This window comes from Falco biarmicus, chromosome 4, assembly GCF_023638135.1.
Source record: "Falco biarmicus isolate bFalBia1 chromosome 4, bFalBia1.pri, whole genome shotgun sequence".
Lineage (NCBI taxonomy): Eukaryota > Metazoa > Chordata > Aves > Falconiformes > Falconidae > Falco > Falco biarmicus.
The window spans coordinates 84142980-84162438 of NC_079291.1; the positions used below are offsets into that span (position 1 = coordinate 84142980).

Sequence of the window (19459 nt, forward strand, 5' to 3'; positions counted from 1 at the left end):
CAACCAAAAAACCATGCCATCAACCTTGTTCTCACACCAAATCCAAAGCACATCACTGCACCAGCTACTAAAATTGGCTGTCCCCACTGAAGCCAGGGCAGGGTGGAACAGCATACACCAGGGAGACAGTGACCCACCTGCCCCAGTGGGTTTCCTTCTCTGCTAGAAGGATCTTCTCTCACACAGAGGTGGTTTCACCTGCAGAAGGGCAAAATCCTCTTGAACAGCTGCTCAGAGCTGCTTCACCCACTCCAAGTCCAGCCTAGAAGTCCCAGCACCAGCCCTGTGAGGCAGGTGGATGCGGGGTAGCATGCTGCTCCCCAGCAGCCTGATGCAGTTAGCAGAAAGTTTCTGGCTGGCTGCACTGCCACCCAGAACACATGCCTAGGAGCTCCAATACATCTCTGCAGGGCCTTAAGACACTATAGAAAAAAAGTTTGCAAGAGCAGCTTCCGAGAGAAAAAAACCCAAACAAACCAAGAAGTACAAAGCCAGCAATGCAGTTTATTGACAAGTTTCAAAAGTAAAAAATAAAGACAGCATCTTTGCTTCTCTGGGTTTGGATGTCTCAGCTCTACCAAGACACCTACACCCACCAGCTCAGAGCTATATAGTGCTTCAGCTTCAGAAGTGAAAGTTCTGCTTCTTCACTGAGAAGTGATACAGCCCATCTTCACTAGTCCGAGGCTGCAGATCTGGATTTTCCTACAAGGAAGTCGATAGCCACCCGTTAAGGCTTCTGCATCTTAATAAACCTGAGCATCTGCACCAGAGCTTGCCTGAAGCTTTTTACAGCAGCTCACTGTTTTATTCTTGTTTTAAAGAAGTTCTGCTGCTGTAATAAGCCCTTAAGATCAACTTGGCTAATAGAGAGAGCTAACAGACAGCCCAAGTCCTCCTGTTCTTCACAGCACACTGAACCTGCAGCATCCCCGAACCTCAGAGTGGCCAAGGCTACAGGCTCAGACACCAGAGGTGGAAGAGTGGCTAGCGGCAGAACCCTCTCAAATGAAATGCCTGCTTGTAGCAGCAACAAGCCAGGACTGCTCTGGAGAGCCGTTTCCTTTGCATCCCACCCCTCCGGCGGGTGGTGGTGTGGAGGAGAGCTCCCTCCACACCCTCCCAGGGACACCCCACAGACCCTGTTCTGGGCAAAGGACTACAACAGACGTTTGCTCCCTGCTGCTGCAGTTCACATCTAGACTTGAACCTCAGCTCCGAGATCTGCCAGACTGCTAAGCCTCTTCCCTGATGTTTCCCCATCTGTGAGACCAAGACCAGAACTGAGCATAGCATCTGTGACAGTCACGGGACACTTGCAACTGCTAGCTGGTGTCCTATCCTTTTTTCCTAAGTTTGTTAGCATGAGAAGGGTCAAGTAATCCAAATGCAACCTGAGCACGGTTATCAGCAGAGTAGGAGGCTTCCATTCATAGTGACAAGCTAGCTCAGCTCCAAAGGAGGAAACTTCTCCACATTTGGTATTCATACCAGCCACTGCAGTAACTCCAGTTACTGATGCCAGTTTAAATTCCAGCAGCAAGATGCTATCAAGGCAGCCATATCTCTTGTGCAACTCATCAGCTGACAACTCAGAGATTTTACAGGCCTTTAGAAGCAACTGGAACAAGCTGCAAGGACTACTCTGGTCACGTAGAGGTCTCCTCCAGAAACCTCTCAGCATCCTTGAAGGATGTGCTTTGTTCCAGTGTGTAATAGCTTTGCGTTTTCAGATGAGAGACAGCAAGAGCTCACATACCTCACCAGAAAAGTATTTCTCTATGATTTTCAGTGCAGCTTGGTAGACCATGTTGTTTTCATGGGTTTGCAAGGCTTCAATTTTCTCCAGACCATCAAGCTCTTCCACCAGCAGACACAACCTTTCTGTCTCTCCCAGCTTCTCAGCTACCTGTAACATCAGATAACCAAGCAGGAAAAATATAACTTATCAGTAACAGGTCTGAGATGGCCTTTACTGTAAGACCCTGATCTTGCAAGTCAAAGGACCACAGACCCTGCATTTATGGGCCTTACCTGGTCCCAGGGATGTGACTATTTTGTCTATGAAACATCAGTCCCTGCCGGGATTACTGCACAGCGGCTTGGCTGCCAACCCAAGAAGCTAGCCAAGCCCTACTCCGTGACATCTGAGAAGCAGCAGGGGTGACCTGTCACCTATTTCATTTGCAGAAGCCATTTCACTGGGTTAAAGGTGCCACAAGAAGCAGGCACACAGACGCCAGCTGGCAGTGCCCCTGGGGCCACCTGGTTCCTCTGCAGCTGCATTTCTGCAAGACCTTCACCTTTGTCCAGCTTAGGGATTAATATGTAACCTCTTATCCTTTCCAGAAGGAGGCTAAAGTCACTGGAGGTGGAGAGGAACATTTTGGGAACTTAATCTTGCCAAGCCCTTTGGACAGCCCAAGAGCGTCAGACAACACGAAGTCTACTTCTTATTCCTGCAAGATTAGCAGCTGCTGCTCTAACCACGCAGTGTGAGCATTCCACCCACACCTCGCTGCTCTTTTGGAGAAGGAATGCAAGAGAAGAGATCTTACCGAGAAGATATTTGAAATGGTATCCAGGATGACCAGGATAGTTTTGCTGTCTCTGGCCAGGAGCAGGTTGAGCAGAGGTTTGAGGACCCCAGCCCGGATGAGCTCCACCACCTGCTCAGTTGTGCCTCCTGTTGTGAAGTTGGCCACTGCCCACACAGCTTCCTTCTGAGCTTTGAAGTCTCCCTGGAAGACCAGCACCGTGAGGGCTTTCCCAGGCTTTAGCACCCCTCTAACATCAGTGTCAGGTGAGGGCAGCCATTGCCCTTGCCTTCTGTTTGGGCTGACCCACCTTCCCCAGGACTTTGAGTGATGGGTGGACCCTGGCAGAGCTGCCAAGAGCAGCTCCAAACCACCCTTTCATGCGGGCGTAGTGACCAGGCTGTTCCAAGGATCTCAACAGCTTTGCAGCAGACTGCTCAGGTAGCCCTTGGGCACATGCTGAGCGCTTCACAGATGAGGCACCACGGACCTCATGAATCCCAGCATGGCTTCCACAGCAGCCATGTCCAGCACTGCATCCCTCCCTTACCTTATCGAGCAGCTCCAGCAGAGGCGGCAATAACCCACAGGTGATGAGTTGTTGGATCTGCTGGGAAGGCCCTGCCGCAATGTTACTGAGCGCCCACGCGGCTTCCTTCTGTATAGTTGACTTTGCATGTTGCAGGAAACCGCGCAGGACAGCCAAGACGCCAGCGTCGATAGCTGCCTGGGTCTGCTCATCAGTCCCTGTGACTACATTCCCAATGGCACGGAGAGCTGGAGTCTAGACAGAGATTAAAAGATGAGGAGAATCCTTACCTCAAGGGCTATGTGCCAGAAAGTCCAGCAAGATCCCTCACTAAGTGCTTGATCCTTCAAATAAGGAAAGCATCGTGGGTGATTATGTTGCATTTACAGACCTATCGTCCTCCTGTTTTGCTCTAAGCAGCTTTACGGTTTCTATCTAGCCTGGCAGCCACCGCAAGCTGGAACAGAGCACTGGCTTGACAAACACAATCCAAACTGCAGTCTGAGGAGACAGACCACACTTGCCACAGAGTCAGCGGCAAGTAAGACATGCCTTCCCTCTCCTCAGACATTCCTACGTTAACAGACCAGAGACTGGAGGTTGCCAATAGTTTCGTACCATAATAATCAGCTCCAGGCTGGACATGAGTTCCACCAGCCTCGGGAGAATCCCTGTATCCACCACAATTTGGATGCGGTCATTGGAGCCGTCAGTCAGATAGGAAATGGCCCAGCAGGAGTCAGAAATTACATCCTTGTCCTCATGTTGTATGAGGCAGACGAGGACTGGCAGTATCTGCTTCACCGCATCCAGGGAAGGGTAGGGGTTCTTGTTCCTACAGAGGTTTGATAGTGTCCATGTGATGTTCCTCAGGAACCCAATCTGAAACACAAGGGAGGTGTAAGATCCTTACTGCATTAACAGGTGAGGAAGAGGCAGCACCCTTGATCTGATCCCTACAGCTCAGGGATGTATTCAGAAGAGCCTTCTTGAGGACTGAGGCTTATTTGAAGAAGGGAGATTAAACAGATAAGTGACTAAGACAATGGATTCATCCCCTCCCTCCCCAGTATTGAGTTACAATAACTTAAGCTCTAGTGGTGTGACAAGCTACTGTAACAAAGGTACAAAACAGCTTATTTTCTGGTTCCTTGGACAGATTACAGAGATTCTTCAGACACAGTCAGGAATTTGGTTTTTAATATAGCATCAATCAGAACGAGCTGCTCATTCTGGAGTAGGGCACCTCAAGGGTTTAAGTTGCAGCATTCAGACAGTTCATCCCAGTAAGGATGCTCCCAGGAGAGCAGAGCTACATGTAAAGCATTGCAGCTACCAAGGGGTGTGTTTCTTCGTAAAATCAAGGGTGCATTGGGCTAGGAATAGAGCAGACAAAAAAAGTCATTTGTTGGTCATTCCCCGCCCCACCCCACCCCCCCAAGAACATCTTGCAATATAAACTCACAGAAGGCCTGGAGAAAGTTTTCTTAACACTAGCCTAAGAGGCCATAGCTATGCCTACAGAAAGCATACAGCTTCCACCCCACCCAGGGACAGAAAATCTGGAAGCATTGGTACTGCTGTTACAGCCCTCAAAAGAAGGATAAGGTGGACTGGAAAAGGTGTAAGGAGAAGGTCCTTCTCCTCCAGAGACCAAGAAAGCAGTGGGGCAGGCACCACTGCAGAAGGGCAGAGATAAGCCACAGATCCAGCAGTTTAGAGCTGCCCCAAAAGTACCAGGAGGAAGCTTGAAGGGCAAGTTCAGCCCTTCCACATGCATATGCAAGTCTACCTTGTACCCTTTTCATCTTGTTCCTAACCTGAGATAGTCGAAGCCGAATAGGAAAGATAAGACTAGAAGACATCACATCACCTTAAGACAGCCTGCTTGGCACCCCCAGCTTTGTATGTAGCTGAGAGGCAGGGTCATCAAAAGCAGTTTAGGACAGGGTCTCATTCAGCTACACAGACAGCTTGTTGTGCTCCATCATCTGGCTTGTAAACCATTCACCCATTACCCAAGTGATTAAGAATGTTAAGCCAAGAAAATGAAGGTTATTTACTGGAATTGAAGGCGACACCAGAGCCAGCAAGGGAGGAATCACATTGCATCTGATAAGAGCATCTCTGTATAGAGGACCATCGCCTGTACAGATGAAAAAGGGTTGTTCATGGCATCTGCCCAAGTCACAGGACCATCAATACCAAACAGCAATCAGACCTGCAGGCACAGACCAGGGCTGGGTGGCCAGGCTCCCTCACCAGCCACACACCATTAAGAGTTTCCAGGTGGGGAGGTAGACTGGAGTGCCACAGTGGCTGCTTCATGGCAGGCCAGCCAGACATGACCCATTCTGCTCTCCCCGAGAGCATCAGCGGGTTACACCATCCCAGCAGGATGGAGCCTTGTACTTTGCTTTGGCCAAAATCCTCTTGCAGAACCAACACAGGGTCTCTGAGGCTGCCAGGCCATATGGAGGGGGTTTCAATAGGTGCAGCAGCTTGGAGGCAAAGCTGCAGGGACACCAGGCTGTCTTGAGGAACACCAATGTATTTAGCCGCCCAGCACGGGCTCCTCTGCCTGCCCCTGAGCCCAGGCCTGGGGACCTCTGCCTACCTGCGATGTTGCCCAGTGCCCACACGGACTGCTCGCTGATGTGCATGTGTGGGGAGGACAGGAGGGAGATGAAGGCTGGGATGGCACCTGCCTCCACCACCACCTTGGTGTGCTCAGAGGTGCCCGAGGCAATGTTAGTCAGTGCCCAGGCTGCCTCAAACTGCAGAGGAGCATTGTCAGTGTAGGTCAGGAATTCAACCAGCCTGGGGATGATCCCCAGCCTGATGATCTGATTGATAGGAGGGTCATTCTGCCTGGACAGCATTCTCCTGTGGGAGAGAGGACAGCACAGCCTGCCATGAGAAACCCTCTGTGGTAGCATAATCAATCATAACCAGAGCAGGTACAAGGTTGTGGCTTGCAAGGGCAGCATTCCCCCACCCCCCCAAGATGTGCTAGTTCAGCATCTCATGTCAGCAAACCCTCTGGCAGAGGAGTTGCCATAGAGAGGCTTCTGCAGAAGATGGGTCTAAAAAAGATGCTGAAGCAACAGCAGGGTTTCTGTTAGAGCGCAGTACTTCACACATCCTTTTGGGACCATGACAACACAATTCCATGCTCCCCACCTTGCAGGAGTTTCAGACAGTGAAAGTTTGGTGTCTGCAATTTGTTCTCTTACAGCCTGCAAGGCTGCCTCTGCTGCTCCCTGCCTCAGGAGCACTGCCCAGCCCTGCGCAGAACAGAGCTCGCATTTAAGATGAAGCTCCACAGACCACTTTTCCAGCTAAACCCCAAGAATCACTGACTCCCCACTGCTGTTCCCCACCTCACACATGCACAGAAGTGTGTGGAGCTGCCAGGGAGATGGGATCAGGGCATTGACTGCATCCAAGAAAGCCAGAAAAAGAAATTTTCAGCTGATCTGCTTCCAAGCCTGGTTTGTGAGTGCTGGCAGCGCTGAGGTGCAAACCCACAGCTCAGGGCTGTGTCAGTGCTGCAGATGGTGGCCCTCCATGGCTTGGTGGGCCACCAGGGCACTTTGGGCAGGCAGAAAGTCAGCTCCACGCCAACTACAGCAGATTAGGGAGCCAGTTGTGACTTGCTCCTTGAGGAAGGGTCTACTCTGGCCATCCCCCAGTTAAGACCTTGGGAGCAAAGCTTTTGATCTGCTCACCATGAGCAGACAGATCTACAGCCACTGCAAACAGAGCCAGTCCCCCAGCACATGGGCAGATCAGGACAGCCAAGGAAGCACCAGCAGCAACGCAGCCTCTCCTGGACCCTCAGGAGACAGCCCTGTTGCCAGCTGGGGAATGATGGCACCCTGTGATCTTTCCTGCCCCCACCCAGGTGGGGACAGCCCTGCTCAGCACTGACCCTTACAGAGCCAAGCTCACCAGCCCTTGTTCTGCCCAAGCCTTCGGCACTTGTTTTCATGTGGAATCCAGTGTGATCCCAGCACAGGCAGCAGCTCCAGGAGCCACAGCCAACCCCTTGGTTCAACCACACAGGTCCCTGCCACAGGACTGTCCAGAGCCAAGCAAGGCACACAGAGCAGTCACCAGCTGAGGTTCCTCAGGGCAGTTTGGGTTACCAGGCTCCTTTGTCATCTCTTCAAACAGAAAGAAGTGCTTTCTGCCAGCAAGACCCACCGCAGCTCCATCGGCCACCTCCCTGCCAGTGAGGAGTAGCCAGGCAGCATACCTGGTGGCCTGCGTGGCTTGCAGCTGCAGCTTGGTGTTGCTCCCACTCAGGGCTTCAACGATTTCCTCCCAGGACAGCTGAATAATCTGTGTCACAGGGAATGATTCACAGTCAGACAGCAAACCAGGGCTCCCTCCAGTTTAATCTCTGCAGTCAATCAGCTGTCTAGACCCGAGTCAGTCACCACTTCATATCTAAGCAGTGTCTACTCTTTATGCAATGCAGTTTCGAGATGAGGCAGAGGAAGAGAATCCACAAAAGCCTTCAAGGCAACTAATCCTTATAATCAAGCAAGGAAAGAGTCACTGACACACCATAATGGGCCTACAAGCTCAGTAATTACCCCTCAGTGCACAGGGAACCAGACGGGAGCCCCGCCAGCTCCCAGCAAGCTGGAGCACCAGCCTGTTCAACCTGACACCGAGGGAAGCCACAACAGACACCACCTCCATGCAAAAAAAAAAACCTACAGAAAAAGGTTAGGCATTCTGAAACACTCCAGTGCCGGGCATGGCGATCAGGAGCAGCACTGGCTATTTAACCCAGGTCACCCAAACTGGGCTTGGTAGCGGTCCAAGTAGCAGATGATACCTACTGCACAAGCCATGGCACTGATCCTGCCCAGGTGCAGAGCACCCAGCACTCACCTCATTTCCTGTGTCTTCTGGAGAAAGACTCTTCTCCGTGAGACTGAATGAAATACTCCTGCGCTTCAGGATCTGGTCATTCTTCTTGGCCTTTCGCAGCTCAGTGCTCACCTCCATCCTTTGCCTCCGCAGGGCCTGGCAAGGAGGAGAAAGGCACCAATGCCACCAGCGTCTGCATCACCCAGTTCCCCAAGGAGCTCATCTCTGCAACCCTCTGCCCCAAGTTTCCTACACAAGGGGTGCAGAGCATCAACATCAACCACAACCCCCCAGGCCACAGGAGATGGGACCAAGTAAAGCCTCTCACTTTGTGCCTCCCAGGGACACGGGCTGCTGGGTGAACCAGCAACCAGTGGGTGTTTTTTAAAAGTAGATTTGCTGAACCTGAAAGGCAAACCCTCATCTCCTCTACTGGCTTAAAGCAAGCTGACAGATCCCATGGTCTGACATCTCATAGCAGCCCCCTCTCTGCAGAGATAACTGCTGCGGAGAACCCAGCAGGCTGGCACTGAACCATCTCCCTTCCCCAGCACAGCTCTGAGTCACCCGCCCAAAACTCATGTTCCCCCTGCCTCTGCCACCACACTCCTCGCAGTCCAGCTCCACACCACAGCTCAAAAAGCTAACCGAGCACCCCTGCTAGCAAAGCCAGCCCCGGCTTTGCTGCCCTGTACAGAATGTCTACGGTTGGAAGGGACCTCCAGAGGTCATCTTGTCCAACCATCTGCTTAAGCAGGTAGATTGGGGGGGGGGGGGGGGGGCGGCAATTGCACTTCAGAAGCCTTTACATCAGCTGCTGCCATCAGGCAACCCCCCAGTGGGCTCTGCTCTTGCCCAAAGGGGATGGCATGGGTAGGTACTTACGGCCAAGTCCTTGCCCTTGTTCTTGAACATCTTCATCCGCTCACTGCGCTCGTTCATGAATGACATCTTGGCAGGTTTGAGAGAGGTGCCAGCTGAAACCCTTTGTGTGCTTTTGGGGTTCAGGACAGAACAGGGTCAGGTCACAACTACACGGCAATATCCACCTCCACCCACAGAGGGGTCTGGGACCCCCACACTCCCCCAACAGCCTGGGCCACACATGTCCTGCTCCCCAGCCCCTGGCAAGGGAATGCTGGAGGTCCCCTGCCCTAGGTAGAGCTCAGAAGGATCCTCACACGCTGCCGCTGAGCCACCGAGCTAAACATAAGCACAAACTACCACTTTAATGCCAGGCTACAAGAGTCACAGTGGCTGCTGTAATCCCACAAGGATGGCAGACCCCCCGACTTCCCAGTTACAGGAACACCACCTTCCGCCAGTTCTGCTCCCAGGGCTCTTAGGTTTACTTAGACACACAGCCCAAACCTGGCAAGGTGTCTTCCCTCCAAAGTCACCAGCTTAAGGTCTGATTTAAGGACAAGCAGGTACATCCAAGCCTACTTACTCACCCCACTACACAGCCCAGCTTTCCACACTGGGACTCCCCCACTAGGAAAGACACAAAGTCACATGCAGTAGCATGAAGTAACCAAGTTCAACTACATAAAGGGCTCTCCTGGAAACCCAGCTACCAGTAAGGATTATCAGCTGAAAGACTTTAAATAGGGACCTGTGAAAACAATTTCTAAGCCTCTCCTAGTAAGAGCCACAGGCATACACACAAGTAAGGCCAAGAGCAGCCCTTCAAGCAGCTTTTGTCAGAGAGTGCCAGGCTTCCACCAGCAGGAGTCAAGATGTTTTCAGAGCAGCCAGACACCACCAAGGGCTCCCTAAAGCCAGGTTGTGCTTAAACACACTCAGAGGCTGATCATACCCAGGTGGCACATCTTCCCCTTCCCTCCAGGCTTACAGCCAACACCTGTGGCTCAGGTCAGCCAAGAGCTCTTCTTAAGCCATCTTTCCAAGTTTTAAGTTTTTGGTCCTCTCTCTCCCCCTCTATTTCCTACCCCAGCAGCCCACAGCAGCTCTTTGCCCCAGCACAGCAGTTAGCCACCAAGCTGCAGAGGTCCCCCAGCTGGCAGGGGGTTCAGGCTGAGCCACCTCCTGGCTCAAGCCAAGTGCAACCCCCAGGGCTTGCACCCCACATGCAAACCTCAGGGTCTGCTTCAGCCTGCCTTCCTCTGCCTCACCTCCATCAGAGGAAGACAGTAGCATCACAAAAACACCACCTCTTCCTGGGGAAGCTTCCTCCACCCCCATCCCAAGAAGTGCACCACAACCCCCTCAGTGACACTAGCCAAGCAGGAGAACCAGCACAGCCCCAAACAGCAACCCCAAAATCACCACAGGGTGGAAGGGACCAGACTCCCACCACCCCAAAAGAGGAGAAGAGCTACTCACCACAACACCCTCTCACACCCCATCACCCTCAACTTCCTCTTTTATTGCCCCATGAAGCCATGTACCCCCCAGCTCCCCCCCATGATTGGCTCTTCCCAGGACAGCCTCCCATTATCTCCAGCTGCCCCCTTGCCATGGCCACCTGGATGCACCTAGAGGAAGATGGATGGTGATGGCTGCCCTCCTGCCTGGGCTGCCCCGCTCAGTCCCGTCCCCCCCCCGGCCTCCTCCTTATGTTCATGCTTTGCCTGCTTTGGCCTTCTTTGTGGCCAGATCCTTCAGAGGAGATGCCAGCCTACACGTGTACATTGTCCCGTGACACCAGGGACAGTTGAGGTGCTGCCTCCCCATCACTGTGCAGGGGGTAGGCAGTCTGGGGATGCCCCTGTTTTGGCTGGCTAGCTGGAAGATCCTTGTGGGCAGTGATGCAGGCCAGGAGAACAGCTGCCTTTGGCTAGCAGGGACCGGGACCACAGAGCCAGGTGGTAGCCGAGGGCAATCAGCTGCACAGGGGTTGCAAGTGGGCTGAGACAGGATTAAAAAACTCGGAGCAGCAGGTGCTGGGCGGCTGGCTGGCCTGAGCAGGAGCCCAGCATGGCTGCAACAGGAGGTAGCATGGAGAGAAACCCAGCAGGAACCTATTATCCTCGTGAGTCATTTAGATTTTGGCCAGGAGCTGCTGGGCAGCTCTTATCATGTATGTTATGTGCTATCACAACCTCCATCAGCTTTTGTCAGGAGATTGTTTGCATTTACGGTGCCCTAACACCAGTTACACGCTGATGCTCAGGCTGCTTGCACAGCTTGCCCTGCTCCCTGTGCCACTGCTCCAGCCATGAGGGCCAACAGCATCCGTGCTCTCAAAAGAGTGACTCACAGCGGGGCTTGGCTACTGTGGGCAGTTCTGGGGGCTCTGAAGTGCTGAAGGCCCCCTGGTTTTGCAAGCCCTCCAGGCCATCAGCCGTTTTTAGCAAAGCCCCGTAAACCCCATGGCATTCGTTCACCTCCGTGCAAAGGTACCAGCCCATAGGGAGAGGAGGAGCAGTGGTTGCCAAATGGGTAGGGAAAGTAGCTATTAAAATATTTAATTAAAACCTGATTTTAAATTACTTGACATCTTTTTCTGTTAGAGAGCACCATAGTTCAGAGCAGGCACCTGGGCTCGCTGCAGGAAGGTGGGAGCAAGGGGGTGCTGGGAGGCAGGTGGGAGCAGCACCCACTGCCGGGGGCTGCACCCGCTGCATGGGCCTTCGTACCCTGCCAGCTGTGCATGCGGGAGCCACTTCAAACCAATTTATATGAGTTTCAGGGAACAACTAGCTCACTGTGCAGCTATTTCCAGCATGGAAATACCTATGGAAATATGCTGTGCAATACCTGGGCTGCTTGAAGTCATGGATTCAAATCCCGGGATCATATAAATTCTCCCTCTCAAGGTGAATGAAATGAGTTGTACAAAGCTTTGTGTGGAAGATGATGGGGGGGGGGGGGGGGGGAGCTGAGAAAAGACCTTCAGATAAATCTGGTGTTCATAGGCATTAAAAAGCCAGTTGTGCTAATCCTAGACGCTGTATTTTTAAGCTTCAAGTGCCACTGGTTGCATTATCTTGTTTCTTGGCTACTTGAGACAGGAAAATTACATTTCAATTGCTTTTTAATTCAGCTTAATCTGGTGCAAAAGTTGGTGTGCACCCTCTAATTTTGTTTTCTGTGCGGTTTGTTTCCACTAATTCCTAATCAGCCAATGCTAAATCAAAACAGGCCTGGCTCAAGCTGAAATAGATGAGTTCTCACAACCTTTCCAAGCGATTTAATTAAATTGGCTTAAAATCATGCCCTAAGATAAGTGGGGGCAGCCTCCTGCATAGGCCAGCCCCCAGCATTTGCTCCTCTGCCTGGAGAGCTCTCTCACCCAAGGGGCTGCACGACGTGAACGTGCAACAAGGCTGAGAGAATGTTATCGTTACCCCTGGGCTGCTCTTTTTCTCTCTGCCCTTTCCATTCCTTCTCCACCTGCCAAGTGCAATCAGGCCCATCCTGTTCGGTCCGCGGTCACTGCCAGCACAGGGAGGGAGGGGATGGAGAGAGAAAAACATGTGCAAATTGATTAGTAACCCCCTCCCCAGTTCCGCTTCAGTCACTGATGGCACAAGGGGCGGCACTGCTGAGAGCAGGCAGAGGATGAGCAGGGCTGAATTCAGCCTGTGCCAAGGACACGGGCAGATCGATGTTTGCCAAACCAGAGAGGGAACAACCACTGGAGGAAAAAGCCCCACCGTTTCAGTTTTCAGCGTAATAAGAGGGTATCACAGCTAATGGAGAGGAAAGGAGATAAACCCCTAAATCTACGTGACAGCATCCCCTGAGCTCACCCTTGTGTGCTCAAGCTGAAAATCCACACTGTGACAGGTATGAAAAGCTGCGGTTCCAGTTTAGAGGTTTTCTTTGTGGCTGCTCTCTCGCACCCTGCCACCCTTTGTCCTGCGCTCCCACCAGGGCACCGCAGGTTCGTTAGGCTGTGACTGGTGGCGAATTAAAAAATACTAGTTTTAAGCCCTGAGAAAAAACCAGTGATTTTTCCTCTGTTTTTTCATGTTTCTTTAACAGGTTTACCCTCACTGCGTGCAGAGAGAGGTACTGGTTGGGCAAGATGTCAGCGTGCGGCATCTGTGGCAGGGTTAGATGGGGCAGGAGCATCCCGGGCTCCATGGCAGGAGGTTGCAAGGCCACAGCAGCTGGTCAGAGCAATCCCTCTGCGAAAGGAGAGCCTCAGCTGGCAGGGAGCGAGCAAAGGTAGGGATTCCTGCCAACCCCCTGAACGTCTGCTCTCAGACAGCATATTTTCTCCGTCAGCTTTAATGTAGCCCATTAAGTTAACATCAACAAATTAATTTTACTTATTAGTTACAGTAACAGCAAGGAAATATCCATGTGGGTTCCTGAACCAGCTGCAGAGGTAACTGCTGGTGGATGCGGGGCAATTCTCAAGTGTGGCAGGGATGAAGCCTGGAAATTCCTCCTTTTTCCATTTGCGATGCATCCTCCCAGTGCAGGATCCTGGAGGGAGGCCGCACTAACTTTGCAGCCTGCAAAGGTTCCTCCTGAGGAGGCAGACAGGCAGCCGGTGCCCCCTCTGCCCCCCCACCCCCAGCCATTAGATTGATTTCAGTCCTATTGTTTGTGCAGCAGCCGCGGGTTTGGGTTGAGATCAGAGCTGCATTGTGCCAGGCACTAAACAAGCACATAATAAGTGACAGCCCTGTCCGTTACAGTCTATCTAATCAGGGCATGCAGAAGGTGGGAGAAGGGATTTATTGTTATCCCTGTCTTACTGCTGAGCCAGAGGCAAAGCCAAGCACCACAGCTGGATTTTCCAAGGCTCAGGGTGCAGCCTGTTGTTTCCCCTAATTTAGTGCAGCAGCCTCAAAAATTGGTCCTGCTTTTCTCTCCCTCCACTTTTCTCCCACTCCCCCACTTTTCTCCCCCTGCTCCGCTGCAGCCGGGGAGCCGTGGGGATGTGTCAGTTCAGACAGCTCATTTGAAGGGAAAACAACCCACGAAAATACAGAAAGGAGTATGGGTTTCCATCAGTTTGGTTGAAACAGCTCCTGCTGTGGCCGTGGGATTTTTAGAGCTGGTAGACAAGGGGGAGAAGTGTCCCTGAGGGCGGGCAGCAGCACAGCATCACATCGCGCATCTCCATTGCATCTCGCATCTCGCATTGCTGGCAGTTATGGCAGGTCAGGGCAAACCGGACCCCAGCCCAGTGCCTCGTCCCTGTGGTCCCTATGGGAACGTACCAGGGCTCTGCGATGGCGTGGCACCAAGAGGAGGGAAGCCTGTTTTAAAGACAGCTTAATTTTCTCCCAAATACCTGAGAATTTGGCCTGTTGAAGTTGGGTTTGATAAATACCAGCTCTGCTGTGGTTGTCTGCTGCACTGTGGGACTTCATTCCTGCAATTCTCATTCAGGTTTGCTAGGCTTTTGTGTTTGGTTGAGCAAATAGATCACAATACTTCTGTGAGGTTACATGGACTCGAAAACTTGTCCCTCCGTGTGGTGCTTTTCAAGGCAAAGCGTTCTTCAGTGCCTTTTCCCAGCCACAAACAGGATCACTCACTCAGAAATGTAGGTGCTGAAGAAAGAAAAGGAAAAAGAAGTCACATTGATGTGATACGGAAGAGATCTAGATCCATTGATAAAGAGGCCTGGCAGAGCTGGGGATTCTCTGGGAATGAAGGAGAAGGGAATTGCTGGCGGGAAGACAGCTTGTAAAGTGGGTATCACCATGAAGTGTAACGCCAACCAATTATCCCATCAGCTGGGCTGGAGCCAGTGGGAGCTCCAGTGGAGCTCCCTAAGCCTGGGCTAGAGTTGGTGGGAGCTCCAGCTCCCTGAGCCTGGGGAGGGGAAGCTCGGGAAGAGCGGCAGGCTGCAGTGGGAGCTGCACGAGCTCTTCCCACTTGCCAAACGCAGCTGCTAATGTCCGTTCAGCAGCCAGTGTAAGTGATGCCCCAGAAAACCAGCACAGCCCTGGAGGGCTTGTAACTCCACACCAGGCTGAACGTGAAAGAACTAATTTTAACTTCTAAGTAGCAACCTTTCTGCCAGCCACGGAGGGATTAGAGTAACAGTTTTTGAAATTATTTAAAAATAACATCAGACTTAATCATAGCTATTTATTAAATCCATTATCCTCTGTCAGCTATGGGACACTGATTTATTCAGCTGTGGAAACTATAATCACCTATGGCCAAAAATCTTTCTTTCCTTTTTTTTTCCTCACAGGCAAAAAGTAGTAATTATTCCTTTAGTCCCTGAATCTACAACTCAAGGAACTGAAACAGTGAAATGTATGGTGAATTTGGGGATGAGACACAATGGGGTGATGAAGAAACCTTGGAATTACTGAAAAAACCCATAAATTTGTATAAATCACGCATGACCGTGCTTCATCGCACCTAGCAGGAGAAAGGCTAAGGTGCTCTCTAAAGGAGTGGAGTACCTTGTAGATCATGTAGGAAAGAGAAACTCCATGAAAACATCAGAAAACCCGTATAAATCATGGGGACCTGAGCCTCTGGATGCCACTTTGTGGTCCATGTGGCAGCTTAATTAGACAAGAAGATGAGCTTTCTCATTCTCCTGTGCACACAGTGCTATTCCTGCGGTCTCCTTGGCAGGGAGGGCTGCTCACCTTGCTCTGGTGCCTCTGATTATCACAGCTGAGGACAGCATTTGAACAGAAATTAGTTTCTTTTATTTTAAAATGTGTATTTAGGGGTCTTTGTTTGAAAGCTATACTTAGGAAATGCTAAAAAGACGATTCAATGTGCCTATTCCACCCGATTCTAGGAGCTGAAGATAATTTTTGCTAAGCCCGGGGTGATATTCATCTGTTTCAGCTGCTTCACATCTCCTACACACACTGATTTGGTAATGAGCTGTCGGCGGGGTGGGGTGGAGGGGGGTGGGCCATAATTACATCTCATTGTGCCATCTCCTTCCTGCCACTCCACTGCTCTGAGGTCCGTTGCGGACATGCTGGTGGGAGCAGCTCCCTCCGCACCATTGCCAGCCCTGGGCAGAACCATCCGGCTGGTGTCATCCTCCACGCAGATTTGTTTTAACTGGGGCAGCTTATATTCGAGGATTAGACATATAAAAATATGTACTCAAATTCTGCACGTCATTCTGAGCGGCAGGTAGTCTGTGTGGTCCATTTTTCTGAGGCTGAGGTACACAACTCCCCGGGAAAAAGGGCAACAAGGGGAGGAGGAATGGCAGAGCTCCCTCCTGCCTGCTCGGTCGTGTCTGTTCTGCTCCTGTGAACAGGAGGTGCCCACAGCGTGAATGGAGTATTCCAGCAGGTCATCTCCCAAGCACACGCGGTGAAGGCCCTGCAGACCTGCTAATGAAGCTGCTGATTGCTCAGGTTGAAACCCTGGCAATTAGAGCCCATGGTGAGGACTAGGGCTGTGGTTTGACTGGTGTCCTCGTCCAGGGCTGCGGATAGTGGGACACCCAGGGATGGGGCAGAAAGATACCCCAGGCCTGTGCTGGAAGGGACCGAGCCAGGGACAGTCCATCGACAGGGCTGGGATTCAGGACCCTTTTGTGGGTTGGGGCTGTCCCAGTCCCAGTGCTGGGGGCTGGGAGATGGTCCCTGTCCAGGATGAAGCTGCAGCTCCCGATGGTCTCTGGCTAAGCCCAAGGATTTGGTTGGTAGTGGTCCTGGGCCAGAACTAGACACAGCGCCCCGAGGCTGACAGTTGAGGTTAGGGGAAGACTAACTGACAGACCCCTTTCAGGTTTAGGGTGGGCTCTGAGGGTTTTGGCTATTCCCAGCCTCTGTGTCAGACACATTTGGAGACCTCAGGTAGGACAGACAGGAGGGGATGGGCCAGTGCACTAGCTGTTACGGCCCCCTCCCTTCCAGATCTGCACAGAGACCTGTTTTCTGAGTGTTAACACTCTGCTGTTGGCAGATGCACCTAAAGTCTGGTGGAACAGTTGGTGTAGCCCTCTGTACAGCCTAGGGCAAAGACACTCCGCAGAGCTTTGTGTTGCTCCATGAGCTCAGGTGGCCAAAGTCTGTGCCGTGGATTAAAATTTCCCAACCTTCCCAATGGTCTGTGTGGGGTCAGTTTGATGCCACATGCCAGAGGTTTCAGGCGATATTTTCCCTCTCTTTTTCCTTTAAAAAAAAGCCTTCAGAAGTTTTGGGGCTGTTTGTTTTGCCTCCATAATTCCTTGCCTTAAAAGAGTCCTACAGTTGAAAAGCCAAACACTGAAATGTTAGACTCCAGGAAGACAGACTTGACCTTTGCTTTCATGTACATACACTTCCCCGCAGAGTTTTTGATCATACAACTGCACAGACTATCTTCTGCAGGACCCATGACTCACTGAGCACCCAGTGGGATTTGGAAGTAGTTGGCGTTGTCCCCACCAGACCCTCTGTGCTTCATGAGCTGCAATCTGCCCCCGTTTGGTTAGAACGGTCGTGTCTCCGTACAGCCAATACCCATCCAGCCCTCGCAGGAATACACTGATCCTTCCCAAGCAAGCACCAGACAACAGCTGAGAATGAGGATACAGCTTTCATTACAGAACCAGTATTATTTTTTAAATGACTAATAAACACAAAAACATCTTGCAGTCTCGTGGGCCAGATCTTTATATAACCCTGTGATCCTTCAGCAGGGCTTTCTGATCCAGATACCGTTCCTCCCCTAACCGTCACAGATCAGTTTGCTGCTTTACTGAAATGCAACCCCAACAGGCAGCATCTGAACTGAATTCCTTGTTACTCCAAGGCTTGTCACTACACCACAAAGGCTGAGGCTCTACGGTGAGCCATCAAAAACGGTTCCTCCCTGTTCCTCACCCTGCCCTCCTCCATTTACAACCCTTTTCATTGTAACAGGGAATGTCACTGTGGACACTTGGGCTACTATGTTTAGCCTGGGATCCCTGGCAGCACTAAGGGGGAGAGACCAGAGTGTTTCTTTCACGCGGTCTGTATTATATGGGCTGATTTTCCCCTTATCTGAAGAGCACTTTCTGATCTGAAATATAGTGGTGCTCCCCATCCCTTAAGAAGGCAGGACTCTTAGTCTCACTTTAACGTGATGAAGAAATCTGTGTTAGGGCAAGAAACTGAGCCCACACCAAAGGCAAACATCCTGCTTAGCAGACAACTCCTTCCCCACGATGCGTTGTCTGCAGACTTTGCTGTGCAGTGCTATCGGGACATGTCACTGCACAATGTCTCCTTCATTTGCTAAGAAAGCCTTCAAAACTCTCCTTACTGGATAATATAATCATTGTAATGGGACGTTGCTGTTTGAACCAGCTGCAGCCCAACGATGATATAGGATGGGGCCCATACTACAGAAAACGCAGTGACATTTCATTAAGCTCAGCAAGAGGCATCCTAGATACTCAGGAAGCAATTTGGCCGAGTTCTAACCGTTGCCAATCTGTCCATGGGCTGAGTGAGCTCGTAGCTATTTAAGGTTTGCCATTTTGACCTATACCATTTCATAGAGAGATCCAATTGCTCCCTTGGCAGATCTCCTATGCGGTCAAAACAGACATTTATGCACGTTACACACAGATGAACAGGTCAGAACCCATTATTTATTTGATGCATTTCACGTCTCCAAGATGTTAGTGTCTGAGAACTGTTTACAATCTTCATTCACAGATTCAAGGTTTGAAATAATTACCTAAAGAGCCCAGAAAATATGACTTGCTTCAGATACATTCCTGAGAAGTTAATCACAATTCTCAATATTCAAGACTCAGGCTGGCCATGGTTTCTGTGGTATTATTCTGCTCCTGACGGGACATGCTGGGTTCTTAGAATCAGATTTTCAGGGTGAATAGTCAGTTACAAATTCAAGAGGTGGGTGTAATGTGAACTCTCTAATTTTCACCTCAAAGTGGCTGTTTATCTGAATCTTCCTGCTTGGAAATTCTATCCCAAGCATATTCACCCGAAACACCCACGGTGGCAATACTTGCAGAGTAACCACATCCCAGACACTCCAGCTGAGGCAAATATAGCAAAGAAATACCTAAAGCTGATACAGAAGCAGTTGTCTTTCAGGGTAGTTCATATCCACCGAGTAATTGAAAGAAGCAAGAGGTAATACAACAGCCTTTTTCCTCTCTGCTTGCAGCAAACACACAGAATTTATTCATCATAAGCATGGGGTCTAGAAATTATTTTAAAATGAAACTTTAGCTCCGTCACCAATACGGCTGCTCCTGCCAAGAATTCAGTCTGAGGTTTGTCTGCCAAAGATGAGCTGCTCTCACTGATGAAACCTGCCAGTCCACCTTGGCAAGAAGGGCATAGCCAAAGATGCGACTTTGAACGAAGGCTTCATTACATGGTCTTTCTGTGTCAGCCTCTTGTCCCTATATTCCAGAAGCTGAGTTCATAAAACACCCTATAAAGAAAGGACAGACAAGGAGAAATCCCCACAAAACAAAGCATTACCTGATCCCTCCTGAGGGACCAAAGCTTTCACAACTAGGCTCCCTGCGCTAGTCTGCTGAACTTACAGATAAGGAATGTGTTCTTTTAAAATGTAAAGTGCTGGCTCAGGCCCTTTGGAGAGCTATGAAAGAGCCTGTCCAGCCCTT

The 19459-nt window shown here is 51.0% G+C and overlaps 1 protein-coding gene across 1 annotated transcript; it reads right to left on the bottom strand.

The window, feature by feature from the left end:
- Positions 1-524: 524 nt before the first annotated feature.
- KPNA7 (karyopherin subunit alpha 7) lies at positions 525-9784 on the bottom strand. The gene is made up of 10 exons (XM_056336380.1): positions 8839-9784; positions 7975-8109; positions 7328-7413; positions 5684-5952; positions 5130-5212; positions 3685-3948; positions 3088-3321; positions 2559-2741; positions 1760-1909; positions 525-705 (listed from the first exon to the last, which is right to left on the bottom strand). The coding sequence occupies exons 1-10, from the start codon at positions 8902-8904 to the stop codon at positions 625-627; spliced, it is 1551 nt and encodes a 516-aa protein (XP_056192355.1). The 5' UTR covers positions 8905-9784; the 3' UTR covers positions 525-624.
- Positions 9785-19459: the final 9675 nt, after the last annotated feature.

Coding starts and splice junctions, on each gene's coding strand:
- KPNA7 (XM_056336380.1), bottom strand. CDS start 8,904: ATGTCATTCATGAACGAGCGCAGTGAGCGGATGAAGATGTTCAAGAAC. Junction 8,110..8,838: donor ACAAGGGCAAGGACTTGGCC/GTAAGTACCTAC, acceptor CCTCCTTGCCAG/GCCCTGCGGAGGCAAAGGAT. Junction 3,949..5,129: donor TGGTGTCGCCTTCAATTCCA/GTAAATAACCTT, acceptor CTTGTGTTTCAG/ATTGGGTTCCTGAGGAACAT.